At 39.2% G+C, this 24796-nt stretch overlaps 1 protein-coding gene across 1 annotated transcript in view; it reads right to left on the reverse strand.

Moving 5' to 3' along the window:
- Positions 1–301: 301 nt before the first annotated feature.
- Positions 302–24796, reverse strand: part of LOC140244292 (uncharacterized) — a 36013-nt gene continuing 11518 nt past the window's right edge. Inside the window, exons 14-32 of the mRNA XM_072323936.1 lie at positions 23883–24137; positions 22965–23164; positions 22407–22591; positions 21778–21930; positions 21187–21293; positions 20117–20338; positions 18433–18606; positions 14909–14965; positions 13207–13428; positions 12484–12624; positions 11732–11889; positions 10288–10364; positions 9585–9802; positions 8716–8790; positions 7937–7996; positions 6650–6733; positions 4645–4810; positions 1755–1888; positions 302–647 (exon numbers count right to left, since the gene is read on the reverse strand). Coding sequence (XP_072180037.1) covers positions 444–647; positions 1755–1888; positions 4645–4810; positions 6650–6733; positions 7937–7996; positions 8716–8790; positions 9585–9802; positions 10288–10364; positions 11732–11889; positions 12484–12624; positions 13207–13428; positions 14909–14965; positions 18433–18606; positions 20117–20338; positions 21187–21293; positions 21778–21930; positions 22407–22591; positions 22965–23164; positions 23883–24137 — 2892 coding nt within the window. The 3' untranslated portion in view covers positions 302–443. The remainder of the gene's footprint in view (positions 648–1754; positions 1889–4644; positions 4811–6649; positions 6734–7936; positions 7997–8715; positions 8791–9584; positions 9803–10287; positions 10365–11731; positions 11890–12483; positions 12625–13206; positions 13429–14908; positions 14966–18432; positions 18607–20116; positions 20339–21186; positions 21294–21777; positions 21931–22406; positions 22592–22964; positions 23165–23882; positions 24138–24796) is intronic.

The raw sequence follows: 24796 nt of genomic DNA on the forward strand, positions 1-24796 counted from the left end.
TAAATTTTGCATCAATTGTCCGATTGGGTTCGGGTTTCCTTCAATGGCTATCGCTGAATATCTGTCGCGTGCTGCTGTGACATTGAAGCTGACTGTAATAACAGCAAATGATAATGGTAACACCCGATATGTTTTTTTGTAATTTCTTTCATACCATTGACACATTCACAATTATATAAGTAGGCCCTACATCAAAGTCTGACAAAAGGGTAGAATAAAACACAAACAAACACACATACACACACACACACACCATCTGTTCAATAACACAACTTCATATAGGAACTCGGGGTCAACGAACTACAGGTATGTACACTTTGCTTTTTTTGTATAAAAGAAACGTCTATGTACAAAGTTTACAATTTCATAAAGATAAGACTGCGCAACGTAGAAAAGGGTGTCAAGAGGAATTTGCGCCCTCTGTTGTCCAGTCATTGCCGTTTTTAACGAGAGAAGATGACAGTCAATCTGCCGCTCACTGCGTCCCCGTGCTTGAGTTGCCGTTTTGCGTCCCTCATGACTCGCTGTGTCGAGCTGTACTGCAGGGGGGCAAGGGGAAATTTGCCTGTCGTTCCAGCTACCGGCGTGTTGGAGTGAACGGTTTCACGTGCAGGGAGTGACGAACTCTGAGGACTTCGCTCAGGTAGCTGAAGATTTGTTTAAAAAAAGCGAGTTGTGGAGGAAAAGAATTAAAAATGGTATAAAGCAAAGAAGACGAATAGGAATAAATAGGAGAGAATTAAGAAACAGAAGAAGAGAATGTAATCCATATTTAATTATGTGAAGATGAGTCATTGTTGACATGAAGGAAGTATCGGGAGTATCTCATAAAAATGTATTCCTGTCTTCTGATTGTCGTGTCCCCTCAATTCTTTTTATTTAAAAAGTCGTTTATGATTAGGTACTTATGAAAAGAAATCGCTGATGCTCCCGATGGAAATGAGATTTGTAATAATTTTTTTCCTTTTTTTGCAGAGCAGTTTGCGTTGTTATTGATAATGAAGACAGAAAATGAAAAAGACGCAAAAAATAGATATGATAGGCCTATGCTTATATGAGTGTGTATGTATGTGTGTTTTGTACACTAAGTAACATATAGATGATGTCGCCCTGAAGAAGACACATGATTACCGTACGTCAAAAATCCGGTTTTAACAAACATTCCTTTTGGATTTGAAATGCATTCTAGAACCTTCTCTTCCCCCTTTTCTCAAATTCTATAATAAGTTATTGGTTCAACACGCAGACCATTCATCATGGTTTTATACAATGTATCTATAATATATATCTATCTATCTATCTATCTATCTATATATATATATATATATATATATATATATATATATATATATATATATATTTATATATATAACACATACACATACACACACACACACACACACACACACACACACACACACACACACACACTATCCGTTGGGTATGTATCCAAATTAAAATGTCAAAAAGTAGACACCGAAACAGGCAAACCATCCAAGCGTCAAGCCGATTCACCGCGCCACATAAACACAGAAGCACATGACTTTGACTGTCAGTCTGCCTGAAGATCGCCACAGCGTGGAAACCGCCGGTAGCGGACAATTATTATCAGACGCCAAAGCACAGGTATACCTATACGCCTAATATGCTCTGCTTTGCAGCATCGAGCACTTTTCATCAATTCTCAACAAACTATGATATATACAAACGGACATTAAAGAGGGATAAAGTAATAGACCAAGGTAACAAGTCACCTCCAACTCGGCGAGAATGCTCTTTAAGGTAGTTACTTCCTTCCTATCAGGACCGGCCCGCTGCATCACCCCTTTCTGCTTCTCCTGGAGTTTCCGGAAGGAATGGGGTGCTGGGCGGTGCCCCTTCTTACCCTCTGGCATATCAAAACAGAATTTCGTTGAACATAAAATTAAGAATGGTTCAGGCATGCAGGGCTGCACACTAACCCATTTTTTCTACTGGTCAGACAGGTGGGACCAGTATGTGCCCAGTTTTTGCACATTTTACTGTTCAATTCATGATAAGGTTACTGGTCCGCCACTGCTTTTACTGGTCAGGGATCGTTGGACCAGTGCCAGTGTGCAGCATTGGTTTAGGTAAGTGTGGGTGACGTCTTTACTTGTTAAAGTTTGATATCATTGATGGCCACAAAAGTAAGAAAAGAGGATTTGTTGAAGATTATAATGTTGTTCTACGCTGTTTTGATCTCTTCATGAACTTGAACTGACGGAACACATGTCACGTGGTATTCACTCCTCACCTCGAGGTGCAGCAAAAGACTGTTTTAAATGTAAAATAGTGAATGCATTTGGCTGTTTGATCATTTCTCTTTAATGTTAAAGGTCCTGTTTACCTTTGGGATCAGTGATTTTAAAAATGTTCAAGATATCGCTTTTGATGCATATGCGTGGGTTTGTTGTACCGCAAAACATCCTAATATATAAAATTTTCGCAATAAAGCCTAAAATATATGGAGATATCAGTATTTTTCTCAATAAACCGTAACTGCACACTGTTTAGTCTGGAAACATTTGTTTATTATAACTATTGTTCACATTTTGTATATTCAACAATACTTAACATCGATTTTACTTATTCAAATTTTTACTGTGGTTATTTCTATTCCTAACTCATATTTTAGAACCATTTTAAAGCACTAATGTTGGGTTTTTGCTTCATCTGCAAACGCATCCACACAACAATGTAAACATTCTCCGTTTATTTCCTTTTTTTTTAAATTTATATGTTTTGTTTCGAAATCACATGAAATCACAATATTTACAAATAATCATCAATCAGCACAAACGAGAAAAAGAAAAAGAAAAAAAGAAGAAAAAAAGTGACAAGAGCAATTCAGAGATAATATAAAAAGAGAACCACCATGATTCATCAATATGTAGTAATGCAAAGCTTCCTCAAAGACCCCCCGTCTCATAGCACACCCAGGGAGAGTGGCTCCCCCAGTGGGGTCCCCAGGTCTGAAAGAGGACCATACCCTCTTACTCAACGACAAAAGTCACACCTTATCCTACACAATCAAAATTTACTCATCTAATCATTCCTCAAAACTACACATTCTCAACTCATCTCGAGACATCTTTAGCATTGTAATTCAAACCACTACATAAAGCCTAAATCAGACCTGGAGATCCCTGACAGGAAAAGATTACATTATAGGCTGTTAAAAAAAAAGAAAAAAAAATTAGAGCCAAAAAAATTCCAAGACCATTGAGCAAATAATTCATATCCAAGGCGCGCCAACAAAGCTGGAGAAAACATAAAGGCCAAACAGAGGGCCGGCAAATTCACTAACTACAATGTAGTACTACTTTGTATCAGGGACAGATCATGGTGATTCCAATGAGCAAAATACAATGACAAGTATTCAGCATACCAATACACAGTATGAAATAAACTTAATCCAAGGGGTATGAGACAGTTTTAAAGTAACATTTAAACATATCATAAATCAAACCTCCATTTTTTAAATGTAAAGTAAGCTTATTTCTTTTCTTAGCTAAATAATACTCTGTTTCTTTTTGCTTCTTAATGAAACTCTTAAAAAAATCAACAGTTGGTACTTCATTCCTAAATTTACAAATATAAAGGTAATATTTTACAACTAATACAAGGTATGTTAAAAACTGATCTGATAATAAACCAAATAATTTTTCAAAATTGGAGAGCTTAAAATTATTAATGTGGATTTCTATTATGTTTACTACATATCTCCAAATTGGTACAACCTTCTCACAATCACAAAACAAATGAACCATAGTCTCTTCCATTTTCCCACAAAATGTACAGTTTGGTGAATCTTTCCTTTTAATTTTATACAAAAATGCATTCAAAGCTATGGATTTGTGAAAAACTTTAAAATAAAAAGAGCGTAGCCTAGTATCAATAGTGCAAGTAAAATTAATCTTGTGTACATTATCCCAAATGATATCATCAGGGACTGTTATTTGACTTTTCCAATATTCATATCTTTTCTCAGGGACATGTAGCACATTTAATATTTTGTCCGTTTATTTCTTTTTATACTTCAAGGCATTTCTTTTCGCAGTAGTAATCATTCTTGGGCAATTACTGCACAAGCTGGATACTCTTGTGGATCATGACATCATAATTGTGTCACAGTACTTGGTGTGAGGTTGTAGGCTTCAGATGAAGTGCGAATTAAAGGGATGGTATAGTTTTGGTTGAGATGGGGACTCGGGTTTTAAGTTTTCTGGAGGCAATCAGAGACCATTGCCGTAAAGTACCTGTAGAGCATACAATTTCCTGAGGAACTTCAAGTTTATTTGTTGAAAATCGGTTATAAAATGGCTGAGATGTTCATAACCAAATCAAACCAGGGTGGTCCAAATTAAAGGTGGATCCCACCTTTGACTAGGACCACGATGCTTTTGGATATCTCTGCCATTTCAAAACCAATTTTTATCAAATAACCTTTCAGTCCCTCTTGAAATCGTATGCTCTTCATTTTTTTATGTTCAAGGTTTCTGATTATTTAAAAAAAATATAACCTTAATTCCCGTCTCAACCAAAACTATATACCCTTTATTAAAGTCAAGCTGAATGACAGTCTTATCTTTGGTTCGCCAAGAGAGTACAGTCGACGCTTACCGCCGGTCTTGTCGGCGTCCGTCATCGACTCGTCTGCCTTCCCGTGAGCTAGCAGTCTCACCATGCCCTTTTCTGGGAGCACCGCCTTAGGAACCACCAGCTCGTCACGGTTTGTCGGCTTGTAGCCCCGGGGAATCATCAGAGAAGGTAGGTAACGATGGGAGCTCTGGAGGGGTGATGATGTGGAACATGGACTGAGTGCACATGAACTTTTGTCGCTCGTAGATTAATTTATGCACCTGTTTCTGTCAAAAGCGTTACAACATTTAAAGCATGCTTTCCTGCCTTGATGTTATTATCACCGCCGACAGCCAGCCTGGATAAAACCAAGACAGCGCCTTGAGCATGTTGATATATCTAAAATCTACATGCGCAGAAATGATAATTTTATCAAATCAAATCAAGAAAAATGCATGAGCAATTGCACTGCATTTTGGGAAATTATCGCTGAAGCATTTTCATTTGTGAACTGCACGTACTTTACAGGAGAGAGCAAATATTCTGGCAAGTTGATGGTGATTTGTAATCAATATTTTTGGGTCAAATTTCGCACTATAATATTGCTTCAGGCTACACATGGACAGAAACGGTAGCAACATTTATATATGTCTTACTATTTAAGCAACGTTATATGCGTGTTCAAAAGTGAGGACGTAATTTATTCACAAACTTTGTCATGTTTTGAGATTGTGTTTGTCTAAAAGCAGTTGAGTCTGAAAGGGCAAATCGGCAAGATAGAATTAAACGGTTCTATGTCAGTGTGTTGATACGATGGGATTGCATTATTACACAATCGTTCCCGTCCAAACACGCACATAATCGGGCGGGGGCGATGATGATACGATCAAAGAAAGACCTCCGCTCATAGTCCATGTTTGTAGTAGGTACATGCGTGGAAGAACCACTAATCTCTATAGGAAGTATGCGGATGTCTCGTTGGCCCATCCACGCTGTACAAACAATATCTATTGAAGCCGCCGCGCCGCCATCTTACCAGACACACTCTTTGGGGATTTGCATGTATTTTCCGATGCAGACTATCACCTAGCTCACGTGAGGTCGTGGGCTCCGTACGAAAATGTGTGGGCGATGTACATGTTACGATGGCGGCGCGATGGCTTCAGTGCGATTTTGTGCGAGTGCTATCATGGAGTGTCAGGGGGAAAAATCCATATCGCTAGTACTAAAGTTATGATAAACAGCAAGAAAAAAAAATGAATAAGGCGATCGATCATTCCCTTTTGGCTAATTGCCTGAATCAAGAGTATAGCAGCAGAAAAAAGGTAAGCACAAACAACAAAATGATAACAATGAGTAAAGCAAGAACGTATTACACTGTATATATTACCAGAGAAAATGGGTTATCACTAAAACCCGAAATTGAAAAAAAAAATGTGACCCAATTTGCACATCACTACATGTACAAAAGTTTAACGGTTCTCTGAAATACAAAATGCCTGCTGATTTGTGTTGAGTTATGATACCCTCAATATCACTTTTGCGGTGAAACGAATATCTAGAAACATTCCATTCATTTTTAACTATTTGTTCTTCTATTTTCTTCAGATTGCTTTGATACGCCCACAAAAAATCCTTTCAAACCAACATTCCTGTTATGACCTCATCTGTCAATCATGGCTAAACTGATATGTTTAACAAAAACCATTGGAATGCATCTTCCCCTCGACTCAACATAACTTCCATATTTTATGATATTAGTGTAACTAACAACATAATTGACGGATGAGGTCAAAACAGGAATATTGGTTGGGAAGGATTTTTTTTTTTTTTTTTTTTGTGGGCGTATCAAAGTAATCTGAAGAAAAATAGTTAAACGTTTTTTTGGAATATTTCTAGATATTCGGTCGTTTCACCACAATGTGATGTTGAGGGTATCATAAATCAACACAGATTAACTTGCATTTGTATTTTAGGGAACCTTTGATGATATCAATTCGTAGCGGGTTCCACGGCGTTGCCGAGGTGTTATGGTTGCTGGACATACCTGTACGCTGCTTAGCGACTTTGACTGCGGTGGCATGACATGGGCGTGTGAGTTCCTTGGCGCGGTCGAGATGTGGCGGTTCGGCTGAGGGACGAAACAGATGCCGACAGGAACGTTCTTTAGGTGTGAGTTTATTTGATTGTTTGTTTTCAACTTATCTCCCTCTCCAAATTTGTTTTATAAGATCTATAATTTTAATAAAAATATCAGAAAAAAAAAGAACCGCGGGACTCGAACCTGTCAGCTACTACTGTCCGGGGAGCGACACTACCACCGGACTATCCTTAGTTGCCGACAGTAACACGATGAACTTGGAACAAATACCCAAGCTCCGAACATTCCGACTTTGCTATGTCAAGGTTATAGTCTCTTGATTTCAGTAACTTTTTTTTTGTTTTTGCTACATTGCGTTCCATCATAAATGCTACCCTTGATCTTATAATGGGCCTATTATAATAAAATTTATGCATGAAATAGACCAGAGAGAACCTAAAGATGTCTTTAGGTGCTTGGTTGTTGCTTCGTTTATCTAATTTGGCTCATGTTTCTAAAATCTAATTAATGTGCAAAGGAACCAAACTGTCTAACGACATATCTCTTCCATTGTAACAACTTTTAATGATTAAACGAAGCAGTTTATCCTAGACAAAAATCTCGGGGTTTTTTCCCAGATGAGGAAAAAAGACCCGACTCTAAAATGTCCTTCACACTTTGATGTGTAGAAGCTGGACGAGGCTAGAACGGAGTGTGTTTGAATGAATATTTTATATATGATATTCAGGAGTCTTGTCAAGACTCCTGAAGAAGGCGTAGGACGCCGAAAATTTGAGTCGAATAAACTCGTGTTTTATTGGACAAAAATGCATTACCAGTTTGCTTCTTCATTCTTCGTGTGGCCAATAGGTGAAAACTCAATATGTTTATCTCAACATGTATATATATATATATATATATATATATATATATATATATATATTCATATGGACTATTACATCTCCATCATTTATGATTAATAAGGTGACATCAGGCAACTTATACATAGGCCACGTAATGATAATGATAATACAGGAACGAGAATGGTACACTTATCATTCATTTTGTGAATAGAATTAGTAGTAGTATATAGTTTTTGTTGTTGTTAGTGTTGTTAGAGCTGTTGATACTGTTGATGTTGTCAGTATACCCCGGGTAATGACTTTTGACTTTCAAGGCCTACTGAGCATTTTCCACTGACCAAAATGACAACTGGCTTTCGGAGCAGTAACTGCTGACTGCACGCGGTCTTACCTCAAGGAAGCTGCCGTGTGAGACCGAACGCTTCAGATTGAGCGGGATGTCTCCCTCAACCTGTATTTATAGACCAATGATTCGAGAAGATAGTAGCATGTTATGCCAGCTGCTCTCGTTTAATTTGTAATCATTAGGCGTTTTCACATCAGCCCGATGTTCCGAAATAGCGCGCTATTTTGTTGACTACTTTCTGCGAAAAATATCTCGAGCTTGAATTTTTATCGGGCTGATGTGAAAACGCCTATTCTTACCAAGGAGTTCATATGATCAGCGGCATTTCAATAATCATCAGATGAGGGATAGCCTTGAATCCAGCCGCATGAAATGTTTTCACGGCGGAGAAATGAATATCACTGTGTATCTCAATTCAAATTCTGAGTATAAAACAGGGCTGCTCATCTAAATTAGTAAAATGTCAACTTGCCTGCGATGGACCAGACCTAAGACGGTTTCAAGGTGATATGGTTTATAAAACGAAAGAGGGCGTCTTACTCCCAAGAGATAAACAGAGAGGGAAGAAAGAAAAGGGGAAGATCAATCAGCGGCCAAAGTTATTTTACATTTTTTGATGACGTAACGATTTATAATAAGAACCATAGATTACATGAATTTGGAATACCATAATTATTTCCAGTCTTAAAATATGTACGAAGTATGTAAAGTCCTAATCCAATCCTGAAATACAAATACATATACGACTTAAGAAAGATAACTCGCTTCAGAACGTTAATAAAAGAAAGAAAGAGAGGGCCATGTTGCCATGGCATCAAGCTTACCCGTCCTCCTCCCATGGCGAGCTCACACTCCTCCCGCAGCTTCCATCCCTCTGTTAACACGGCGTGCTCTGTCATCTAAGGAAGCAAATTGACACATCATAGAAAGCATATTTTACAGCAGAATCTATTTTAAGCATCAAAGGAGACTCAATGTATGGTGATTCGATTAATGCAGAGAAAAAAAAATAATGGTAGAAAACAATTTTTGATGAATTATTACAACTGATAGATAAATTTCCCTACATACATCGACGTAAATACGCTCCACTTTGATCAGTGTTCTAGGAGTAGCCATGATAAAGAAATCACGGGCATACCTACTCGAGAAGGATTCAAACCTGTGATCTCCTGCTCACAGGGAGCAGGTATCTTATCCACTAAACCAGCGATCTTCCGCCCGACAGTCAGAGCTGGTTCTAATCCTCATGGCATGCAGCGGGTACTGTGTAATTATTCAAATGCATGAAATTCTTACGTCGATTTTGTAATCAATTTTTTGAACATGTTAAAGTTTTCAGAAATTTGGACAAGGGTTTCAGGAATTATGAACGTTTACAATTAACAATTTTTGTTTAGATCCTTTCATGTGCCCTTGTCGATGGATCTAATGGCTAGACTTCACGTGATGTCCTAAAAGTACAACAATGTAAAGGAAATAGAGAGAGAGAGAGAATTCCACAAAATTCTGTAAAGTAGTTCAACATGTTCCACGACTTGTAAGTTTTCATGCCTTATGAAAAAGGAAATCAAAGGATCTTTACGTTCAAAGGAAAATGACATTCTGTACATGGGATTTGCCTGACACACGGAACAAGCAACATGTGTTTTTCCGATCTTAGAATTCCTACAGATACACGCGGCGTCATCACCTGCTGATCTACGGTGTTTTTGAAGAAGTCGCAGATTCCCCGTAGTACGTCACTAGCATGTTGGCCAATAAGATCTACCTCCATGTTCCATCGCTCGTTTGACGTCAGAAAGCTCCGCCCACTGCCCAACTCAGCCACCAATCGGCGCTGAGCCTCTTCGTCTGCGCGCAGAAGATATTCCGCCACCAAAGGCGCTGAAAGTTGTCCCCTATCCGTCCCTGCGCATACATACCAAATACGGATAAGATGCGCGTCAGATAGTCTGTCTCTGATTGCTTTCTTGATTTTATCCTGTAGTCTTTGAAGAGCATAACATTGGCAGTTGAAATATCTTTCTTTGTATGTGCCATGGCAACCAAAATATTCGCTTTTCAAACGAGAGCATGTGTCTTTATCAATCTTTGACCTGTTATGAAATTCAAAACACACACACACACATGAAAGCTCCTAGCTTACATTCATAATTATTGTCACAAAAATCCAGATATTTAGTACTGGGTGATTTTGGTATAAAATGCATTTTCCATATTAAGGAAACTGCACGATTATTTATAATCTGGTCAAGTCTTCAATAAACGGCTTTAGATTTTTTTTTTTTTTTATCGGATCATGACACCCTGTACTGACGTAATCATTGGTTTGATTTCTCCAATGATTGCGTTGCATTGTTCGTTTTTTTTTTTTTTTCTTTTTCAATTCTCACCCAATGTGCTATCCCCAAAGCGCCCTCTGTCGTCCTCTGAAGCACCCACAGACATGGTCCGATGTGACGGAACGACCCTGCATAGTCCATGTGACAAAACGACAAAATTCATATGTTTACGACAGTAAATAGACGGAAAACAGCATTCATTAGGCTTACAAACAACAACAATAATAACCATTCTTTAATAAGACTGCTGTGTGCGCTTATCAATAATAAAATAGTAAAAATAATAATTGAAAAATTCTTTAAGAAACGAATAAATTTGGGGATTCTTTTGGGAATTTGTAGCGTGTCGTTGAAACGGGATTAGTCAGATGCTATACAGGAATGTCGTATTTCAAAAACAATGTTTTACAGACAAGGGATAGTTTAACGTTTTGAATTCTGCTAAATTTCGATTTATGTTCAATATTTGATAACTGCTTGTAAGTCAATCGTTTTGTGTACAAAGATACATGTAGTTACCTCAACACTCACTTGGGATTTTTACGCATTGTTTGTTTGTTTGTTTACCCGTTTTTCATTCAGCACCATGGGCGTGAGTAGTTTGATTTGATTTGATTGATTTGATTTATTGATTCCTGTATCATCATTGTATTGCGTTTTTAGAGTGCATGTATTGTTGGACAACTGGATCAGTTGATGGACATGTGCGCCTCACAAGAATCCATTATAATCATTAAAGGAGACCTCCGGGTGATTCTCAGATTTTTACATTTGTACAACTATAAATTAGTTATACTGAGGACAGAGTTTCAGAATTTGTGATAATTGGGATGAAGAATAAGAATATCTTTAAAAAATAGAACAAATTGCGATGAACAAGGATGATGACATGGAAGAGTCACCATAAGAATGCATGAGTTGGGGCTCAAGGAAGCAGAACAAAAGAAGAAAGCATGCATAGATTATAGACAGGTGAACTCGCAAGCAAGCGGTATTGTTATGGAATTACACTGCTATCATTTCTGAAATATGTGAGCCTTCTACGTCACCATCCTTGTTCAGTGTAATTTGTTTAAGGTTTTTCAAAGTATTGTTTCTCTGCTCAAGAACCACAATAAATTCCACAAATCTATACAGGGAGTTGTCGATTTATGTACTACATGATGTGAAATAAATACTCTTATTATGAAAATCGTCTGGAATGTCCCTTCAATAGTGTGTAGGTGTCTTCTCGATGCTTTACGTAATTTCATGGTATTTTCTTGTCATTGAACCTACATGTAATTATTATGAATCGATCACCTGTGCGTTTGGGCTAGAATCTTATGTTCAGCGAATAAAAACAACAATAGCAACACACACACACACACACACACACACCCACACACAAAGGGAACTGTGCTCATATTCGCTCTTCAACTACACTGTGAAAGGCAATGATAATCTCAGCTTTATCTTGATCTGGTTTTGTAAACTTCTTGTTTTCAAACCCCACCTTCTGCCCTGGGAATATGGCGCGAAAGACGACCTGGTGACGAAATGGGACGCTTGGTTATTCTTGGGCATTAGTTCAAAGCGCCCTCTACGGATGACAGGAGCTGCACTTTTTGCGGTTTCCTCCTCTTTTTCTTCTGTGTCAAGATTGCCAATCATCTGTGGGATTGAACATTAAATGTGACGTAATAAATACAAAGTCATGATATTTCTTTGAATAATGATGACGTAGATGTTCTTTGCTTCCCCCTCCCCCCCCCCCCCAAAAAAAGGTACGTGTACATATACACAGAAAAAAAAAAAACCCCGGAAGTGGGCACTGGTTGAGTCTACGGTAATCAAGCCTTTGACCGCTTTGATACTGCTCTTTTAATTGCTTTTTTCTTCGCTCTTGTACCCGTGTGATTTTGGACAGTATCACATCAACTGATTATTCTGTTTGAAGGAAAGGCAAAGTGTGTGCATGTAACATAATAATATTAAGCATATGAATCAAATGCAGCCATGGTTTTCTTTTTTCTGTTCTCAAATCAATTTTAATTTCAAGCCGAGTGGGCTCCAATAACGAATGATAATTTTCTGTAAAACACAGACACTTATATCACTTATTTTACTTACTTTCACCAACTATTACCTTTTACTCGAAGACATAACGATAGCGTATAATCATGTGAATTGTTCAGTGCACTTGAAAGCATGGTCGACCAGTAATAGTGAATGAACAATGTGCGAAGTAAAGGGTGTGGCGCTCACTCTTTCGATTCGTCGAAGCGACCTTTCGGACATTTGTCTTCGGATGTCTTCGTTGGCTTCCGTCAGTGCCGATATCTCACGAGTGAGCAGTCGGCCCACGTAGGCCGTGAACCCTCGGATACCGCTTATAATGCGGGCGAGCTTGATGGTTTGGATTGAGAGGAAATAGACAAGAAAATCCAATTTGCATGGTTGTAAATGACACTCCCATGGTTCAAACAAGATTATAGTACAGTGTATAACGTTGATGTATAGTTATTTAGACCTCATGTAACATTGATTTTAGTTAGATAGATTGAGGATTATAGTAAGACATGGATGACTAGGCATGTTAAGGTTTATTGTGCGCAAGCTAGGGATACACAGCCATACAATCAAATGCTATGTCCCTGACATCTATAAGATTATGCCACATAATCATGTGTGTGCGTGTGTGCGTGTGTGTGTGTGTGTGTGTGTGTGTGCGTGTGTGTCTTAATAATTATGCATTATAGATCAATCATTACATTGTAACGTTGACTTTAAAGCTCGCCGCACACTATACCACTCACGAATATAAACTGACAGAATGTGGATCTGAGACTATTGTGATTGATTTCGGATCCAAAGTCCATCAGTCGTATATAAGTCGTATAGTGTGCGGCGGGCTTAAATCTGGGCATTTGAAATGTTCCATCGTTTTATTAGATCAGGTAGCAGACGATCAAATGAGAATGGCGCTACCTCGCGGTTGACGAAGAACATGACGTCAACAGCAGAGCCCGGTCGGCTTGCGTTCTTCTTCTGGCCGCGTTTCTTGTCTTGCATCAGTGCCTTTGGCCCAGTGATGGGGGTTGGGTCGTACTGCGTCCACTCTTCGGGAGGAGGGGGAATCGGAAGTGAGTTGTTGACCCTAGGTCGCCGGGGTGACGCGGAGCGCTTCTGGGCCATATTTCCGAATGTGCTCTGACAATGAAGAGAAGATGATACGGTTTAGTTACATCGGACGAAGATACGTTTGGCAAAGTAAATACGGTGTATTTATCGAATTTATCGGAAATTTATCGGAAATTTAGACATTGTGCTTAATTCCGTTAAAATTTTACACATTTTTTTTTCCGTTAACAAATACCCGCACTAATTCCATGATCACTATCCCTGTATGGGCATGGAGGCATATGCTTAATTGTTCAAAGGTATCAGAATGCCCACGGGTTTAGACCTAGTAGTGTAAACCCAAGTCATATTTGTTATTTGATACAATAAAGTAAATTTTCCAGGTATATTATTTAACGACTGTTATTATAGCTTATGATCTTCGGTGTCTTTTATGTTGTTTGACTCTCCCGAAAGTTTTATTCACGTTACGGATTCGTATCTATAACTCAATCAGATTTTGCGTATGATGGTGACGCCTTATTCATCAGATGTTGATTATGAAATACGAACGCTAAAAATAAAATAATGTATGTAGAAAAAGGCAGGATAATGCAAACCAATGCTCCGACACAAAATAGACTACGCATCACGATCGTGTATACTAGTTATTGATTGCAATCAAACGTGCATTATGAAGCAGCTCTGACTGTATTCTGTGCGTAGAAAGCCTGCAACACCGACAAGAATAATATCAAGATGGCAATGAGTGTGACCAAGGAGGTTGAAGAGATGGAGTAACAACAGAGTTATTCCCTTTGATCTATGTTCGAAGCCGCCGCTCAAAAATATTTGAAGCATGTGCCAAACAGGATCTGCCGCGCCGATAAGAAGACAATTGACTCGTGTCTCATTGCATAATCACCAGCCACTTTCAAGGGAAGATATGTCTTTGTGATGGTAATTACTTTTCGCTATCCCTTCTTATAAAAGCTAGGTGGTACAGACACGAGGATGCGCGAACAGAAATTGAGGAAAAAATGCTGAAATGAAGATGAAAATTACTCGACTTGGCATACGCGGGCACTAATCTGATATATCTATCAATAAAGAATTATACTTGAAGATTATTACATGTTAGTTTCATTTTGGGAAATTAAGTCGAAAAGTGACAAAGCCAGCTTTCCAGGATGGTAGTTTTAAACATTTTCACATAATACAGGTCTGCTGTACACTATGCGCAAATTTCTGAACGGAATTGACTTTTGTTTTACATGCTCTATCATTAAGTGAAATTTCATTTCATTTAATAAATAAATAAGCAAAATATGGCCAACATTATGATAACGTTCAAAATGAATCTTCATATTGCTCACCAAGACGGCGGCTTGGAACATCAATCATCAAAGGCACAAGTGCACCTGTGGAATTCTTTTGTACATCAATAGAAATCTGACAACTGTTTGAATACAGTACAGCCAGTTGGAACTCCATGTATAAAACCTCCTTGGTGTAACTCTAGGTACATCGTTATTCAACAGGATGATTATTACCCAATATCTTTGCTTACCGGAGGAAAATTTGACCACGCCCCGAGTGGATCCAGCAGTGGATCGGTCTGCATCCCCTGAGTTTAAAAAGACACGGATGAAAATGGCGTTAAAGACAACGGAACATCGCCCATCATGTCTCAAACATAACGCTTTATCATGCAAGGACAGCACAGTCAAGACTCACATTTTCACCAAGCATTCAATGGGCCGAATGCACAAAACTAACAATTCCATATGCATAACCTTTTGCTTACGTGCTTATACCTTTTACTTATCCAGGGCCCCGTTGCTAGAAACTTTGCGTTTAAACGCAACTTGCAACTGATTGTCACTGGCCAATCAAAATCATTGTTGCATGCATGTCTTCTTAATAGGGCAGACCCTGAGCCAATCAGAATGGTTGTTTCAAAATTAGCAATTATTTGCAATTGATTGCAAATAATTGCTAATTTTGAAACAACCATTCTGATTGGCTCAGGGTCTCCCTATTAAGAAGACATGCATGCAACAATGATTTTGATTGGCCAGTGACAATCAGTTGCAAGTTGCGTTTAAACGCAAAGTTTCTAGCAACGGGGCCCTGCACAAGCAATAGTTTATTGCTTGCGTTTTCAACAAAAGGGACGTCACGCCTGTGCGAACACAAGAACAAAGGCGGGTGTGACAGCATGTATTTGAAAGGGCATGTGTGTGCGGAAACATTTCCTGACATAGCAGAAGAGGTATGAAATGACAATCTTAAAGCACACACACAGACGCTCACATACATGTACATCTAAACACACACATGTACTGGCTGATTCCCATCACTGCTTCATAGTAGCCCGGATCTGCCGGGTCGCACGTCTCCTTGCTCTCCACAGACACTGACAGATCATGGGCGGTGATCATTAAGGGCGGTGAGTTGGCTCAGTCGGTAGCGCGTCTGCCTCACGATCACGCGGCCCGGGTTCGAACCCGAGTCTGGACTGAGCAATGTTGTGTGTAAGCATACCGTCCCCTCTAGCAAGAAGCAAAATACTCTGTCCCTCGGATAGGACACAAAATGGAGGTCCCGTGTGTGAGAGAGTAACAACTCATGCACGTAAAAGATCAAGCTTCATTTATTCATCACAAAGAGCAGGGTGTTTAACCCGGTGAAGTGGTCCCACCTCACATCCAACTGGACCCCATGGAAGACCAGCTTAACGTAGCTGAAGGGCTATCCAGCCATCTTCTCAGGTGGAAAATGAACAAACAAACAAACAAACAAACAAACAAACAGATGTCAGACATCCTACCTGTTTCTCATCACATTTTGCGTGCTAACCACTGGACATTCTCGTTGGTGAGACGAAAAAGCTTCTTACATAACTTAAGACGAATTTCTTGTAGATTTATACCACTCCTGCATGCATAAGTTTAGTCTTTCGTTTATGAATATGAAAATAACACTCAAAAGTGAACGTCCCAGCTAAGCAAAAGCTCAAGCTCATTTAACAGAGCTTGGAAAATCGTAAGCAAAATAATGGTCTGTTTTATGCATAGGTTTTTAAGCAAAATTCAGTGCTTGATCTCTATGCAATTGCTTCCGGGCAACAAGCATTTTTTTTTTTTTAAATTCATGTTCCATATTCCACATTTCATATAAGTAACAAGTTTTATATTCCATTAGATTTCAGGAAAAAAAAGTGTTTAACACAACAGTCAATTTGAAACAAAATTGCACAAGTGTGTAAGGACACAATTATGAGTGACGTGTAATATGAGGAACCTACTAAAAAGCAAAGCTTGTAGGATGTAGGTTCCAAAGATATGATATAGGCTTTTAGTGCAATATGCCAATGTCAAAAATAACGAAACATGCAAGAATACAACATGTCCAGAATATGATAAAGTTTACAAACTATACAAGGTATTGTACGATGTTCATGATTAAACTTGAAGTATCACTTGTGTTTGTGCTTGTGCTTGCTAGCAAAAGTTTTTGCCCGCAAGCAATTGCTTGTTTTTATGCATACGGATTCAAGCAAAAGGCTAGCACAAGCAACTACTAGCTTTTATGCATCCAGCCCAATGGCTAACTCTCTTGGAGGAGTCTGCTGCTTTGCATGTTTCTGTAACAGATATATGGCGCTATACAAATGCTGTGGATCATCATCATCAGTATAATAGGCGTAATGTTACCGAGTTGGAAAGGGCAATCATGCTATATCGATTATTACATCATTGCCACGTGACTAACATCTTCCGCTGCTCAGACCTCTCAATAACATTAAAGATCCTATTTACCTTTGGGAACAGTGATTTAAAAAAATTTCAAGATATGACATGTAATGCATAAGTGAAGGTCTGTCGTACCATAAAACATCCTATCATATAAAAGTTTCGCGATAAAGCCCAAAATATAAGGAGATATCTGTATTTTTCTCATTAAACCGTAACTGTAGACGGTTTAGTCTGGAAGCATTGTTATTATAACTATTGTTTACATTTTGTATATTTAACAGTACTTAACAATGATTTCATTGATTCAAATTTTTACAGTTGTTGATTTGTATCCCTAACACACATTTTAGACCTATTTTGAATCACTAATGATGGGTTTTTGTTTCATCTGCAAATGGTAAATTATGCCTTTAATTTGCTCTTTCCCTGTTTATTAGATATGCAAGCAACAGGGGTAGTCGAAATTTGTCACGCACAATATACAGAAATGTATGAGATGGAACTAAAAAGTGCTGCGGATCATTTTCACCGATTTTAGAGATTAGAGATGGTATTGAACATATTTTGTTAATTTATCATTTTACACTAACTACAACTACTTTCACGCAAAATATCGCGGAAATCATGCCGTAGCAATCATGAGAATAATACATGTGTAACAAGACTATGGTTATTGAACTATTTTAAAAAATGTGAATGGTGTAATGTATGACATCATGTCAGCAAAACTAGTGTAAACGCTTCAAGGGATTTGTACTCAATGGAGAATTTTTGTGTAATTGCATTTTATCAGTTGTCGTGATTACTGCATGCATTCGTAATAAATTCATTGAAAAAGCGACCGAGAACAAGTCAAAATGTCATGGGTGGGAAAACCTTGTTATTTTGATAGTTTTTACTTATTAATTTTGTTATTTCATTTGTACAGTCTTATATAGGCCTACCAGCTCTAGAACTTCAAATCAGAGAGAGAGAGAGAGAGAGAGAGAGAGAGAGAAAAAAAAACAGACGCAGGTATGTACAAACACGTACGTACAAACTCGTACACGCAAAACATTTGCCACAGAAAAGCACGCAAGCAAAAAGCAACAACAAAAACACACACAAACACAACACAAAAAACTAAGTATTCTGAGGAGCACTGCCATTTTATTCACTGTATTGGCAAGAGATAACAACGTGGAAATACGAATGAATCTGCACGTGAGAGAGGAGTGACAAAATACAGATCACACAGTCTATGACGTCACAATGCATCCACAGATGATCGATTATAAAAATACTATCCGAGTGACGAGTTTAGTGATCGTGGCTACCCTCTTCGAAAGCTCACCTGGTCAACGATGACGAATTCCTCGAAGGACACCATGTTTCCCCCGTCGTCCGGTGTCCCTTCTCGAGAGACCTTTCTGGCTTCACCATCAGTTCGTTCTCCTGCTGATCCTCGTCCGCTTCCTTCCTCCTCGACGTCGTCTTCGACGATGGCTTCGTTGTCTGCGTTGGTCACCTCAATAATGACGGTTAAGAGAGTGGAAGTGGAAATAGAAAATCGATGTATATTTGAATCATTACTATCTGTAGTAATAGTAAAAGCAGTAATGACTGCGATCGTTATTGCACAAAATGCTGATAATAGTAAAGATAATGATTTTAATGACGATATCTGTATATATTATGATCAATGATTTTGATAGTTATAGTCCACTGTCATTATCAGCAGCACTCTTCGATTAAATTCAATTCAATTTAAATTAATCTTTAATTTCAGATAAAACTTAAAATACATTTCTTTCTTTCTTGTGACAAAAGAATAATGTAAGTGGTACATTGTACATTGTGAAATAAATTGAGTGTACAGCAAGAGTGAAAAATTATGATACATCTTTGTAATAACGAAAGATTTCATGAAATCACAAAGGAATACAGTAACGTAATGTACGAAAAATGGAGGGACCCACTGAAAAGTGACACTGGTATATTTCTTACCAATACAGTACTCTCCGCGTAATCGGGTATCTCTTTAACAGGTAAACTCCGTTTAATTGGGTAGTAATGTCAAAATCAGTTCCAATGCACACTAAAATTATCTGGTAATCGGGTTGCCTCTCCACATAAATGGGTAAATAATTTTCTTCTAATCTAATTTCTACCAACATCTTATCGCAGATATAACACTTTAAGAAATCACGAATGTCAAATTTTCCACGGCTAATCGCATTCTCTGCTTGATTTGCAAAGAAGACCGATCATTTGGGGAGTGATTAAACATGAAAATACGTCATGTACCAGCATCGACTTGCAAAATGTAATCGAACATTAGCTGGCACTCACAACTGCATAGATAGACAGGAGTTGAACACACTTGCGCTCCTCCCTTGCTCCGCAACAACATTCACAATACGAGTAGTTTGCAACGAAAATCAAGCTCCCTAATTTTGCTTTTCCCCAGTCACTTCTCGAAAAGTAACCCGACGTTCTATGTGACTAGTGCACGCAAAGAGACGTGGGCATTTCGGAAAACGTCTGCGTGTTAGCGAGGGGTCTATAGTCAAATGACAAAGTTTTCTGAAGACATATTTGTGCATAAAAAGAGTGTAAATTATTGCTCGTGACTGAGCAGGTGTAAGGTAAGTATAATGTGCCGTGCAAGCACGCGTGTTAAGCATACGGTGAAGGTGTTTGGTGCAGTGTATATAATGCATGTACACACACATCGTGTGTGTCAATTTATTGTGAACGAGACGTGTTCTTCCGTTAATCGGGTACTCCGCTTAATCGGGTAAGAAACGCTCTGCTCGAGCCTACCCGATTATGCGGAGAGTACTGTAATCATAAACACAGTAAGAAAAAACGTGACGTGATATATGTATTGAGGAGGACAAGGATATCAAGAACTAAATGAGTTGATTTTGTGTGAAAAGGATGTACGTGCATGTATTTATCTTTTTGTGCGTTTGTGTGTGTTGGGATTTGTGAATGTAATGCCACATTCGTGCGTATTATGTGCATTTATTTACCTTTCGCGTCACGGTTTCACGGATGACGCGGACGTTGCGGCGAGGCGATGCCTTGTGCAGGCCCTGGGATTTCAGCTGGTCGTAGAGGGCGCGCTCGTCGCTCGGTTTCGACTTGCTCGGAGCGACTTTCTCAAGAAGTTTGGCCACGTTTGGTGGTTGAACTGAGCTCCGACGTCTGTTGCGGTTGAAAGGGACTTCCATTCTTTCCACAGGTTTAACGTCCTGCAAAATGCAGGAAAAAGAACGTTAAAAAAAGGTACGACTATTTCCTCTAGAAACCACCGCACACTATACGACTTTTGGTCGCACGACTGACCGACTTTGGATCTGAAATAAACAAGCGCGTTTATTCTGAGGCTATTGTAATTTATTTCCGATCCAAAATCGGTCAGTCGTGCGACCAAATGTCGTATATTGTAAGTAGTGTGCGGCGGCCTTTATGAATAGAAGTACGTTATATTATTAATGTCTTTAACGAAATTGACTAACTGCAATAAGCTGGTAGTTATTCCCAAAACATCGCACAAAATTTGTTCGACTGTGTTATGATCTCAGCAGTATCTATTGCAATGTGAACCTCTGCAGACAAATTTGTTACGAAGAAAATAATGGTTAACACTACAGAGATCAGAATCAGAAGCATTATCACATACAAATGCAAGAAGAGCTGGTCCTGAAAGGTAACGTGCACAAAATCTGAAGATTTGTCCATGAAGGCTGTAATAAACTTGCAGCTGTAGCTGAGATGACTCTTCGTGAGCTTTGAGCAGATTTATCCCCATGACTTTACAAATCATGTAAAATTAATATAAATTTGATGAATACTCCTCTAGTAACTTTAACCCATTTTGATCGACCTCCGATATTAATGTTGTATTTTTCTTTCTCAAGATGGTTAACCGTAAGGAGCTAATCTGCAATGTTGGGTAATGAGCCTGAAGAATTTTAAGATAAGATATTGATCGAGTCACCAGCGACTCTGCTTTCACAATGTGAAATTCATGATACGCGTTTGCCGCGCATTGTAGTCTGCTATCGCGATTGCAACTGTGACGATTAGTACATCTCACGTCTGAGGTGTCGTCTGCCTGTGACTGGTTTCCATTGCGTGACTCTGTTTTCCCGCCACTTCCCGTCGTCTCAGCATGATCAGCTACTTTGACATATCCACGGTTACCTTGGCAACGTGAGAATATGAGAACAACGATATCATTGTAATGTTTGATAGGGCCACCATTGTCCGCAGCACATAATTACAAATATGATTATTGTTATAATCATGTTGATGTATTTAACAGCTCACTTCTTTTATTGACAAGTACACAGATCTTCACTATTTTGTTAATTTTGAAATTAACTAAAGATAACAACATGGATATGATGACTTTTATAAGAAAGAATGTCTGGTCATCCTGTACAATAAACAACAAAACAAAAACATTGAAAAAAATATTTTATGTTCAAATGTTGGGCAAAATTGTGAGTTGGTCATTTCCTGTACAGTGTATATAAATGTAGTACCTTCAGATCTCACTGTTTGGTGGTGATTTTGTTGTTTTTTTTTAATTCTGCAACATTTTACTTTTACAGTTCTGTGCCTTTAAAGAAAGAAAGAGAGAGAGAGAGAGAGAGAGAGAGAGAGAGGTAGGTATAACGTTTACCAGCGAATTGCAAACTGACAATCTCTCTCTTTGCACGAGCGAGTTCTTTCTTCACGTTTTCCAGTTCCGAGGCAAGCCGATTTCGCTGTTCGGTCATTCGGCTGAGGTCGGGCAAGGCCGATTCGCTTTCGTCGGCTGGCTCATCATGGTTGCCTGCATAATGAAACCCACAAGAAACTCTTCATGTATTTGTCAGTGCCAATTTCATATAAAGGCGTCTCGAATGACATCATGGTATGAAAGCATTATTGGGAAAGAGCATTAGACTCTAGACTCGCACAATTATTGATGTCTGTTTGTTTGGTTTAATTTGAATCCCGCCCGATGCATACGTCCAAACTTCAACTGCAATCATACACCCGTCCGTTGGGCGTTGATGAATTCCCTTCATTAGGGAGTACAAGTGGAAAGCTTGAAAGGTTGGCTTGATAATAAACTATTATAGCGCCCTCATACCACAGCATGCACTGCATAGGCTTCCTGGTAAATACAAACGTACAGGTAGTTATTATTGCTATGTATAGAAATTGTATCCGTGATCCTCGAATGTGCAACCATGAACACGCTGATGGGACACGTTCAAAAGCACAACTACAAAAGTCATATTTTGAAAGTGGCCTTGTTCTCACCCTGGACCGGGATCGGCGAACTGAGGTCCAGGTCGTGTAGGACCTGGACCGGTGTTCGTTTTTTGCCCGGGGTTCCTTGTCCTGGCCGGCTCTGCCTTCCTCTGGTTCCAGGACTAGCCGAAGGGGTACTGCGGCGGCCATGGGGAGCTGCGCGATGATCGATAGAGGGCGTCCTAGTCTCCGGTCTTTTTAACAAAGGACAGAAAGAGGAGTCAACAGCGGAATTATGAGTACAGTCATATTACCGATTGTAGTAACATACAGCTTTCAAATGATCATAATGATGTAATAAAAACTCATAGTTACTGCATAAAACGTACTTATTTGTATCTTTTTGTCGTTCACATTCTACTTGACATATTTCCCTCATGCTAACGGGAAATGCGAACACCTCTATCACATAGGATTCAATCTTCAAAATATCTTCAAGTCAAACCAGAAATGTCTAAATGCTACATCATTTGCCTTGTCAAACCTTTGTAAGTCTAGATGATAAGACCATCAATGTGAAAATCAACACTGTGTTCTCTGTCGAATGCAGCCCGTTTGTTGACTCACCTCTCACCAATGTTGATGGGGACTTCTTTAGCTGGGTCGTCATCGTCTTCGTCGTCGGCGTTGCTCTCGTCGTCGCTGCGCGGCATGTATCCCGTGATGTCCATGGATCGGCGAAGCTGTCTTATGGCGTCCGGCGAGGAGACCTTGATGTTTTCAAGCATCTCTGTGACGTCATGCTCCATTCTCATGTTTTTAGTTTCCTGAACATAAAACAACAACAAAATAATTATTACAGCAAAGTTAGCTTCCGTTGAGAGGGGATCGACTGGAGTTCACCCAAGAGTTTGCAGCGTGAAAATTTCATTCAACCGTTTTCTTTATTTCTTTAAGTGTCAAGCAGTATAAGAGTTATATACAGTAGGGATCATAGACTAACTGATTTTGATGCATACTACATAATTGTTTTCTCCTCTAGTGGAAGTAAAACATTGCACGAACGGTTTAGAAGTCGGGTACATGCCTCCCACTCGACCCAACTCTCTCCTCCCTCCCCCGCACCCCCCCCCCCCCCACACACAATATTATCTGCCTCCTCTTTTCGCCAGAGATTATCTGAAAAAAGCAACAACAACAGAGGACTTGATATTGAAATAGAGCGAGTCATATACCAAAAGAATGAATGTGACACGATACGAAAAAGTGACAATGCGCAAATTCAGTTTCCCTTGTTAATGCGCTTCGCTTTGTGTCTATCATTGTCTATCAATATCCCTGAGTCAGAGGCCAAATTCAAACTAAGAAGTATGACTAAAACGAGGATGATCAATTCGATACACGCAAATGATAAAACAGTCTTGCTAGAATTTTTTTTTTTTTCTGCAAAAGCGTTAATTATGATGTCATAGAGCATTTGTTGCTTTGCGTTCACTTTTAAAAGGCCAAACACTGGGTGAGGGAATTATGACGTTTATCACACACCTTTTCAATGACTTTCATTTCCAGTGTGGTAACCTTGTCGATCAGGTCTTCGTTCTGCTGCTTGACGTCGACGGTGTCGACCGTGTCCTTCTTCTTGAACGTCCGTCGACCACGAACGTCAGTCGGCAAGTCAGCGGGAATGTCGCCAATGTTGGCGCCCACGTCGGGGCGGTGAGGTTTCACGTCGTCCTCGTGTTTCTCGTTTTCGCTTTTCTCTTCTTCGTTTTTCTTTGCTGTCTCCATGTCTCGTATTTTCTTCGAACGAAAGAGTGAAGTATAATCGTCTCCCTCCTCGATCTCCTCTTTTTATCTTACTACAACTTCGACAACCACTTCTAATATGACTACACTTCTCCTTTTTGTTATTTTATTTCGATCATTTGTTTCTTTTTCTTTTTTCTTTCTCTATTTTCGTCTTCTTCTTTGTCATCTTCTCCATCTTTTTTACGTCTTCTAGTGACATTAGGGAGCTTCAGATTTTCGCGACGGGGACGTTCAGAGGAAAAAAAACAACAAAAAAACCTGGTCTGAGCATGCGCAGAAGCGCGGGTCAAGTCGATCTATATTTAGCTTGCGTCGTCTGAGTTTTCACTACGCGTTCTGGGCTATTTTTACGTCCGCACAATTTGCGACGTAGAGATCTACTTCATGCACCGATCATATATTATGGGGGCGACATTTTATTTTTATACGTTGCGTCCCAGCGTAATCTAAAGCTACTTTTCAGCACGACGCAGGGGAGAGGAGAACGTCCAGCTCAAGCGTCGTCTCAAGCGTCCGCGCTGCAAATCTAAAGCTCCCTATTACATTCCATTGACGAAGAGTGCTAAGGTACTGACAAGTCATGCATTACAGTGAAGAAAACAATGAATAAGGTTCACTTATAAGCAGCCATTTCTCACCGATCCACTCTG

This window comes from Diadema setosum, chromosome 21 (assembly GCF_964275005.1).
Source record: "Diadema setosum chromosome 21, eeDiaSeto1, whole genome shotgun sequence".
NCBI classification, from domain to species: Eukaryota; Metazoa; Echinodermata; class Echinoidea; order Diadematoida; family Diadematidae; genus Diadema; species Diadema setosum.